The 10,674-nt window shown below is 37.7% G+C and overlaps 1 protein-coding gene across 2 annotated transcripts in view; it reads right to left on the bottom strand.

The window, feature by feature from the left end:
* Positions 1–1,852: 1,852 nt before the first annotated feature.
* Positions 1,853–10,674, bottom strand: part of IL1R1 (interleukin 1 receptor type 1) — an 87,325-nt gene continuing 78,503 nt past the window's right edge. The window contains exons 10-12 of one of the 2 annotated variants that reach the window (XM_082672091.1): positions 5,442–5,585; positions 4,543–4,710; positions 1,853–4,030 (exon numbers count right to left, since the gene is read on the bottom strand). In XM_082672091.1, the coding sequence (XP_082528217.1) occupies positions 3,612–4,030; positions 4,543–4,710; positions 5,442–5,585 (731 nt within the window). In that variant the 3' untranslated portion in view covers positions 1,853–3,611. The remainder of the gene's footprint in view (positions 4,031–4,542; positions 4,711–5,441; positions 5,586–10,674) is intronic. The other variant, XM_082672092.1, reaches the window with a different exon arrangement.

Raw genomic sequence — 10,674 nt, 5'->3', positions numbered from 1 at the left:
TAATTTTAAATGCATTTTATTTTCTTTAATTTTTATTGGAGTATAGTTGATTTACAATGTTGTGTTAGTTTCTGCTGTACAGCAAAGTGAATCAGTTATACATATACATATATCCACTCTTTTAGATTCTTTTCCCATATAGGTCATTACAGAGTACTGAGTAGAATTCCCTGTGCTATACAGTAGGTCCTCAATTGTTATCTATTTTATACATAGTAGTGTGTATCAAATGTATTTTAAATATCCAGCATTTGTACTCTCCTCTCACATTTACTGTTTTTCATATCATATTTGTGTGTGGATGACTCCCTACCTTTACTGTTTGTGTGCCTTTACCAGGCAACTTTCCCATTTCATTAATTGTCTCATTTCTAGTTGTGGCCTTTTCTGCTTACAAAAGTTCCTTTAGCATTTTGTTGTAAAGCTGCTTTGGTGATGCTAAATTCTTTTAGCTTTTGCTTGTTTGTAAATCTTTTGATTTCTCTGTCAAATCTGAATGAGAACCTTGCTGGGTAGAGTATTTTTGTTGTAGGTTTTTCCCTTCCATCCCTTTCAGTATATTATGCTGTTCCTTTCTGGCATAGAATTTCTGCTGAAAAATTAGCTGAAGCCCTATGGGGATTCCTTTATATGTTACTTTGTTGCTGTTAATATTTTTCCTTTATCAATTTTTGCTCAATTGATTACTATGTGTCTTGGAGTGTTCCTCCTTTGGTTAATCCTGTATGGGACTCTCTGTGCTTCCTGGGCTTGGGTGACTGTTTCCTTTCCCAGGTTTGGAAGGTTTTTAGCTATTATCTCTTCAAATATTTTCTCAGGCCCTTTCTCTCTCTCCTCTTCTGGGACCTCTATAATGCAAATGTTGGTGCATTTGACCTTGTTCCAGAAGTCTCTTAGACTGTCCTCATTTCTTTTCATTTTTCTGTTCTGTGGCAGTGATTTCCACCCCTCTGTCTTCCAGCTCACTTACTGTTTTTCTGCCTCATTTATTCTGCTCTAGATTTCTTCTAGTGCATTTTTCATTTCAGTTTTTGTATTCTTCAGCTCTGGTTGTCTCTATACATTCTAACTCTTTGTTAAAAACTTCTTGTAGCTTCTCACTCTGTGCATCTGTTCTTTTCCCGTGTTCTTGGGTCATCTTTATGATCAGTACTCTGAACTACTTCTCATATCTCCACTTCACTTAGTTGTCCTTCTGGGGTTTTATCTTGTTCCTCCATCTGGAATATATTTCTCTGCCTTCTTATTTCATCTAAATTTGTTTGCATTTTTATGTATGTGGAAGGTTAGTTATGTTTCTCAAACTTGGAGAAGTGGACCTCTGTAGGGAATGTCCTATGTGTCCCATCAGTACACTCCCTTTCTTCACCCAAGGGCCAGGGATCAGCTGGTCCCAGAGTAGGTTCTGACCTGTGCTTGGGGACTCATATCCACAGGCTGCAGGACTGTAGTTTTCTTGCATCTGTTGTCTGCCCCCTGGTGGGTGAGGCTCGTCTAGAGGCTTGTTCATGCTTCTGGGTGGGAGGGGCCAGTGTCTGCCCACTGGTGGGCAGAGCTGGGTCTTGGCCTTCTGGTGAAAATGTAAAAGTCTATACAATAGTTACCCTTATCAGTTTTTGGACTGGTAAAGGGTTAATAAGAAGACTCACATTTTAATCCATTTTAGGAGCAAGCAAACAGATGGAGTACAGCTGAGGCTACAAAGGGGAATCAGCCCTCATTGGTTAGCTAATGGTCTCTGACCTCCCCAGGCAGAGTGTCCTCACTCTCTATGGGACCTGGGAGTGTGCAGGTAAACTCAGGAGAGGACCGGCAAAGAAACAGATTTGAAGGAGAACGGTCAATACCAGGTTTTGACAATTTTATTGGAAAATAAATACAGTTCATTGATCAATGATAGGTGCTGTACATGAATCTGGCATCTTACTATATAAAAATATTTGGTATCTGCTACAGAATTATACAAACAAGTTTTTAAAAAACCCTTCATCATTAACCAGTACAAATATAATTTACAAAAAATATCATTGAAAAAATGGCTCAATACCCTTTCTTTCATTGCAAATAAAATAGAGGCAGAAGGGGGAAAATAAAAATTCTGCTAAGCCAGTTTTAACAACTGGAAATGAAACACTTCATTGCATTTGCAAACTTAAACAGTTAGGCTGACCAGAACAAACAAAAAATTTACCATCAGATCGCGCAGTAAAATCTAATTAATGGGGAAGGCCTGAAAGGAAAGAGGGTAGAGGAAACCTTAAAAGAGATTTTCAAAAATTAAATAAGATAATCTGCGGACATTTTTAAACAATAAAGCACTACACAAATCTGTTATATGTGCAAATTACTTCTGAAGGCACCTCTGACAAAGAGACACACCCACACCTCTCCTGCAGAGAGCAGGGCTCCTTAGCTGGAGACAGAACAGACTTCCCATAAAGTGACAGCCAACAATAAGTACAATCAGACTGAGAAAAAGAGAGCAAGTGCCTTAGGGCAGTTTCTTGGGGAGATCTCTTGGAGGAAGTGACTTGGAGTAAATTTTGAGTTTCAGTAAAATTCTGGTCAGCTGGAGAAAATGTGAGGAGACAGGAAGGAGAGGCAGAGATGGAGGGGCACTGGGGGCAGGTATGAAGGTGCACAACTTGGGATTCGCAGAGCAGGACCAAGAGGGGTCCAGCTGTGTTGGGGTGGTGAGATGCTGAGTGGGAGAACATGGGCTTTAGCTCCTGAACCAGGAGGAGCCGGTGGAAGTATTCTAGTAAGGACAGGATGAGATCACAGCAGCATTGTGGGAAAGATGGTTCATCTGGGGCCGTGTGTGTATGACAGAGTATAAGGAGGAGGTGACTTGGAAGTTGTCCTTCCAAAGAAGGTACGAGTCAAGTAAAATGCAGAAGAATAAGGTGGAACCGAATGGTCATTCCAGGGGGAAGGCATTAAGAGGTGGATCAATTCTTTGCAACTCTTGCTCTTGAAATTCTCTCTCTCCTGCAGAAAGCTAAGGTTATTGCAAACCCTTCTAATACTGGAGAATTCCTTTGTTCATTGAAATGACAGTTTTAAAGGTCTGTGAAGTAAAATTCCATCTTGGGAAAGTGACTGCCAGCCGTCAAGGGGTATGGGAAATGCAAGGCAAATGGAAAGTTCTCCAAGAATGCGTCTAATTTCCCTGGGAAGTACGGGTCTCACTGTGCCTGCAGCAATGTCCAAGAGAACCGCTCGAGGACCAGTGACCCTGCTGTCCCCAGACTGGGCCACAGCCCTGCCCTCAGACTGTGGGTGACTTCCTAAAGCTGTCTATAGAAGGGATTTCCTGCACGTTCATTCCTCTTGTTTGCCGCCTCAGTGCCTTTTCTCAGCAGTTCAAACATTCAGACAGGGCATCTGCTGCCTTGTTAAAGGACTTCCCAAGCTCTCTGCTCTGAGTTGCCCTGGCCACAGGGCAACTGTCACCACTTACTGCTCCCTTAACAATCCAATTCTAGGTGACCTCAGGGATAAGGGACTACACACGTGTGTGGTATGACTGTACAAGTCAGTGAGGCCCAGCCCTGCCTGCAATGCCTGAAGACAGGAATCACCAAGGAACTCTTGACCAAGCTTCTCTGCTACCCGAGGGGCACGTGGACCTCCAGTGGCCGTTTCTCCTTAGAGTCCCGCTGAGTGGCCGGGGACAGCAGCTTGTGCTTGGCTGAAGGCGGCTGCCGCTGGACTGGCATGTGGTACCTGACCTTCTTCCAGAACCTCGAGTTCGTAGTCTGCGACCCTTCTCTAATGTCCCCTGACCAGCGTATGGCCCCCTGTTTCTGCTTAATGAATTTAATGGATTCTGGCATTTTCTCATAGTCTGGGATTTTCTCTAGCTCCAGCAGGACAACTTTAATTCCTTCCTGAATGAGAGCGTTGTACATGGCTATCTGCTCTTCAGATGAATTCCCCAGCCAGCAGAATCCCGATATTTCTCGGGCCAAAATGATAATCAGTCTTCTGCTTTTCTTTATGGTTTCATTAGCAACCTCCACAATGCCTGAAAAACACGGAGCACAGCAAGTAAACTTTCAACTTACAATCATTCCCTCCAGAACCAAAACCCCTCAAGGTTCTTCCCACCCCATGGCCTATGTCTCCTAATGCTCTTTTTTTCTTGCCTTACCTAAGATTGAAGGAGTTTCTCATTTTATAGAATAGATCAAAAACTGACCCACAAAAGGTGAGCAGGGGTCAGAGTACTTTAAGTAGAAATTTATAAACTTTCTTGTTAAACCACTGGATCTATATCACTCCTATTTTACCATCAGCTGTAAAGTAACTACTGGATCTAACTAGTTACGTTTTCCAAAATGAAATAAAACTTAGTTAATTGTTGCCCCAAAAGAATATGAGAAAAGTAAACACTTTGCATTTAATATGAAAGTCGTCATCATGCACCACTTAAGAGGCTCTTAAAATTGTCAGATATGTACACCCAGAAAGAGGGAACCCAAGTTTAGTAATTAAATTAGTTTTACAAGACTATTACTTTTTCCACTGCATACATACTTTCCCCAACATAGTCATCTCGGCCACTGATGAAGAGCTTATATCCACACTGTTTTTCCAAGACCTCAGGTAAGACTTTAAACACAAAAATATCTGAGTTAGAGGTGGACCCTTCCCCAGGGGTCTTTGGACATAGTATGTACGCATCATATGTCTTTCCATCTGAAGCTAAAGAGAAAATGCAATATATTTAGAACCAAAAGAAAAAAAAATGAGATTTGGTAAAGTCAGTATCGCAAACATGCATTTCATAGTGAATTATTAATTTTGTGTGCAGTGGTATGAAGCAACAACACCAAAAGTATAATGCCTTTTTAAAGTGTTCATCTTCTTACAAGTTTACATTTATTCTGTTTTACTACAAAGTTCTTCTTGTATTATTCGATGGTCCCCTCATATGCAAACATTCTTTACCCCTCAGTATGGAACTACCCTTATCTCACTGTTCTCATCTTCCCCAAACGTCTAAGCCCTGAATGCTATCCATTCTTCCTTTTATATATTAGTGTAGTATTAGTTTTCTGTGAGGTTTAAACAAAAGAGAGAGTGCTTCCCTGATGCCTGAAAATTACATCATTTCTTCCATTTGATGGCAAATCATGGGGTGATCTGTGTTCTACCCAGCACAGAGCAAGTCCTCAACCACAGCTTCTGAATAACTGGATTTATCAGCAGATGCTCTAAATGCCTGTTTATCCCACCATGATGAACACCAGAGCAGTAACTTAGAAAATAATACTATTCAGTCTATTTGGTTAAGAAACTATAATTATGTATAATTATGTTATTTTGTATATGCCTCATTTCATTTTAAAATTTAAATAAAACCCCTCTTAGTTAGCTTTTACATCTCTTAACTATCCCAACAAGAAAATACTGCATAGAATACAAAATTGTACCTTTTTTGGGGAGAAAATCATAGAAAGAATCTCTGTACCAAAGCACAATGTCAACCTTGAAGACTTTATAGATGAAAACAGAGCATGTAATTACCAATGTTAACATGACAAATATACCAATTGTGGGCGTCTGGAAGTCAGGGACTACAGCAGAAAAGAGGGGAAAAAATATTAGAACCCAAAGAATTTAAAAATTGAGCATAGCAAATTAAACATTATCATCCCAGAGAAACCATATTTGGGATTGGCCTGTAATCCCAAATCCCAGACAGTATTAACCCATTCATTATCATCTTTTATTAATGAATACTAATGTACAAAGGCATTGAGAATGGATACTGTATAAAACTAAGGTGCGTTGTATTAAATCTTCACATAAGTCGTATGTAATAACATAGAAAAAATACCAAAGACCATAGGATAGAGCACTCCATAGGACTATGAGTAAAGTCAGAGTCACTCAAGAACCTACAAAAGTTCTACAAAAGTAGGAGAGTCAGGTGGAGCAAGCTGAAGACAGGAGGAAAGGAGAAAAGGGTTTAGGGATGCCAGACAGTGTTTCACACTTCCACATCCTCCCAGCTTCACATGCTAGTTATTCATCTGATGACTGCAGAGGAGTTCATGCGGAGAGGTAAGGGAGAGGAGAGGAGAGAAAGAAGGAGGAGCCTTCTAAATGCCAAGGAGGCATCCAGAAAGCTCTGTTATGTTGCTTTTCCAATTTCAGTCATTGATCCATCTGCAGTTGAACTGGCTATGAAGTGGAACTCAAGATAGATCAATATCCGATTGGCCCAACTGATAGTTCACATTTACAGTCTTAATTACTGTAGCTTTGTACAAGATCATGATATCTGAAGTGTAAATCTTTGCGATTTGTTGTTTTTATTCAAGACCACCTTGACTAGTCTTGGCCCTTTACATTTCCAATATGACCTTTAGGATAAACGTGCCCACAACAACATGCCCACACAAATGCCCACCCACACCTGTACAAATATTGCTGAGATTTTGATTGGAACTGTTTTGAATCTGTAGATTAATTTGAAGGGAACTAACATATTTATAATACTGAGTATTTCAGTCTTTCAATCCATGGATATTGTATATCCCTCCATCTATTAGGTCTTTAATTTATCTCGATAATGTATTTTTAGTTTGTATCACAGATTTTGAACAGCTGTTGCTGGATTTATTCCTATATACTGAATATTTGATAGTTTTAGATGCTACTGTAAATGTTATTTTTTAAACTTAATTTCTATTTGTTGTTGGTATTTGCAGAAATACATAGAAATACTATATATAAACATATACACTAGGGATCATGCTAAATTCATTTAGCTATTAATTCTAATAGTTTGTCCATAGGTTCTTTTAGATTTTCTTCCATGTACACGTTCATAAATACCGTATTTTAATTCAACTACAAATTACCTTAAAATATTTCACAAACACTTTAAGATTTTTTTATTGGAGTATAGCTGACTTATAATGTCATGTCAATTTCAGGTGTACAGCAAAGTGATTCAGTTATATATACAAATAAAATATATAATTCAGTTAGATGTGTGTGTATATATATATATATATATATATATGTTCTTTTTCAGATTTTTTCCCCTTATAGGTTATTACAAAATATTGAATATAGTTCCTTGTGCTATACAGTATGTTCTTGTTGGTTATCTATTTTATATATATTAGTATATATATGTTAATCCCCAACTCCTAATTTATCCCCCCCTCCCCTTCCAACTTTGGGAACCATAAGTTTGTTTGCTATGTCTGTGTGTCTATTTCTGTTTTGTAAACAAGTTCATTTGTATCTTTTTTTTTTTTTTAGATTCCACATATAAGCGATAACATATATTTGTCTTTCTCTGTTTGGTCTACTTCACTTAGTATGATAATCTCTAGGTCTATCCATGTTGATACAAACGGAATTATTCTATTTATGGCAGAGTAACATTTTATCGCAAATATATACCACATCTTCTTTATCCATTCATCTGTTGATAGACATTTAGGTTGCTTCCATTGTTAAATAGTGCTGTTAGGAACATTGGGGTGCATGTATCTTTTTGAATCATAGTTTTCTCTGGATATATGCCCAGAAGTGGGATTGCAGGATCATATGGTAACTCTATTTTTAGTTTTCTAAGGAACCACCATACTGTTCTCTATAGTGGCTGTACCAATTTTCAATCTTACCAACAGCATATGAGGGTTCCCTTTTCTCCATTCCCTCTCCAGCATTTATTATTTGTAGATGTTTTGATGATGGCCATTTTGACAAGAATGAGGTGACACCTCATTGTAGTTTTGATTTCTCTAATAATTAGTGATGTTGAGCATTTTTTCATGTGCCTGTTGGCTATCTGTACGTCTTCTTTGGAAAAATGTCTATTTAGGTCTTCTGCACATTTTTTGATTGGGTTTTTTTGTTATTATTGAGTTGTATGACTATTTGTGTATTTTGGAGATTAATCCCTTGTCAGAGGCATCATTTGCAAATAACTTCTCCAGTTCTATAGGTCATCTTCTCACTTTGTTTATGGTTTCATTTGCTGTGCAAAAGCTTTTAAAGTTTACTTAGGTCTCATTTGGTTTTGCTTTTATTGGCATCTAGAAGATGGATCGGGAAAAATATTGCTGTGATTTATGTCAAAGAATGTTCTGCCTATATTTTCCTCTAGGAGTTTTATAGTATCTGGCCTTACATTTAGGTTTTTAATCCATTTTGAGTTTATTTTTGTATAGGGTGTTAAAGAATGTTATTTTACATGTAGCTGTCCAGTTTTCCCAGCACCACTTATTGATGAGATTGTCTTTTCTCCACTGTATATTATTGCTTCCTTTGTTTAATTGACCACAGGTGTGTGGGTTTATTTCTGGACTTTCTATCCTGTTCCATTGATCTATATTTCTGTTTTTGTGACAGTACCATACTGTTTTGATGATTGTAGCTTTTCAGTATAGTCTGAAGCCAGAGAGCCTGATTCCTCCAGCTGTTTTTCTTTCTCAAGATTGCTCTGGCTATTCAGGGTCTTTTCTGTTTCCATAGAGATTTAAAAATTTTTTGTTCTAGTTCTGTGAAAAATGCCATTGGTAGTTTGATAGGGATTTCATTGAATCTGTAGATTACCTGGAGTAGTACAGTCAGTTTGAAAATATTGATTCTTCCAATCTAAGAACATGGTATATCTTTCCATCTGTTTGTGTCATTTTCAAATTCTTTCATCAGTGTCTGATAGTTTTCGGGGTACAGTTCTTTTGCCTCCTTAGGTACGTTTATTCCTAGGTGTTTTATTCTTTTTGATGTGATGATAAATGGCATTGTTTCCTTAATTTGTTTCTGATCTATTGTTAGTGTATAGAAATGCAAGAGATTTGTGTATTTTCTATCCTGCAACTTTACCAAATTCACTGATGAGCTCTAGTAGTTTTCTGGTAGCATCTTTAGCATTTTCTATGTACAGTATCATGTCATCTGCAAACAGTGACAGTTTTACCTCTTTTCCAATTTGGTTTCCTTTTATTTCTTTTTCTTCTCTGATTGCTCTGGCTAGGAATCCTAAAATTAAGTTGAATAAAAGTGGCAAGAGCGGGCATCCTTGTACTGTTCCTGAGGAAATCTTAGAGGAAATGCTTTCAGCTTTTCAGTGTTGATTATAATGTTAGCTGTGGGTTTGTCATATATGACTTTTATTATGTTCCCTCTATGCCCACTTTCTGGAGAGTTTTTTATCATAAATGGGTGTTGAATTTTGTCAAAAGCTTCTTCTGCATCTATTGAGATGATCATATGGTTTTTATTCTTCAATTTGTTAATGTGGTGTATCACACTGATTGATTTGTGGATACTGAAAAACCCTTGCATCCCTGGGATAAATCCCATTTGATCATGGTGTATGATCCTTTTAATGTATTGTTGGATTTGGTTTGCTAGTATTTTTTGAGTATGTTTGCATTTATATTCATCACTGATATTGGCCTGTAATGTCCTTTTTTGTGGCATCTTTGTCTGGTTTTGGTATCAGTGTGATGGGGGCCTCATAGAATGCATTTGGAAGTGTTCCTTCCTCTAGGTTGTCCATCTTATTGGCATATAGCTAGTTGTTGTAGTCTCTTATGATCCTCTTATGACACTGTATTTCTGCAGTGTCAGTTGTAACTTCTTTTTTGTTTCTAATTTTATTACTTTGGGCCATCTCCCTTTTTTCTTGATGAGTCTGGCTAAAGGTTTATCAATTTTCTTTACTTCTGTTCTGATCTTTATGATTTCTTTCCTTCTACTAACTTTGGGTTTTGTTTGTTCTTCTTCCTGTAGTTACTTTAGGTATTAGATTAGGTTATTTGAGATTTTTCTTGTTTCCTAAGATTGTATCACTATAAACTCCCCTTTTAGAACTGCCTTTGCTGCATCCCAGAGGTTTTGGATGGACATGTTTTTTTCATTTGTCTCTAGGGGTTTTTTTTCTTATTTCCTCTTTGATTTCTTCAGGTGATCCATTGGTTCTTTAGTAGCATATTATATAGCCTCCACATATTTGTGGTTTTTGCAGTTTTTTTCTTGTAGTTGATTTCTAATCTCAGTGTTGTGGTTGGAAACGATGCTTGATATGATTTCCATTTTCTTAAATTTACCAAGGCTTGCTTTGTGGCCCAACATGTGATCTATCCTGGAGAATGTTCCATATGCACTTGAAAAGAATGTGTATTCCCTGCTTTCAGACGGAATGCTCTTATAATTAAGTCCATCTGGTCTACTGTGCCATGTAAGGCCTGAGTTTCCTGATTGATGCTCAGTCTGGATGATCTGTCCATTGATGTAAGTAGGGTGTTAAAGTCCCCCACTATTATTGCCTTACTGTCAATTTCTCCTTTTATAGCTGATAACATTCTCCTTAGATATAGAGGTGCTCCTTCTATGCTAGGTGCATATATAGTTACAATTGTTAAATCTTCTTCTTGGATTGATCCCTTGATCATTATGTAGTGTCCTTCTTTGTCTCTTGTAACAGTCTTTAATTTAAAGTCTATTTTGTCTGATATGAGAATTGCTACACCAGCTTTCTTTTGATTTCCATTTGCATGGTATATCTTTTTCCATTCCCTCAGTTTCAGTCTGTATATATCTCTAGATCTGAAGTGGGTCTCTGGTAGATGATATATGTATAGATGGGTCTTGTTTTTGTATCCATTCAGCCAGTCTGTATGTTCTTATTGC

Source organism: Grampus griseus, assembly GCF_964374135.1.
Source record: "Grampus griseus genome assembly, chromosome: 15".
NCBI classification, from domain to species: Eukaryota; Metazoa; Chordata; class Mammalia; order Artiodactyla; family Delphinidae; genus Grampus; species Grampus griseus.
This window is presented reverse-complemented; position numbering and strand designations above follow the sequence as displayed.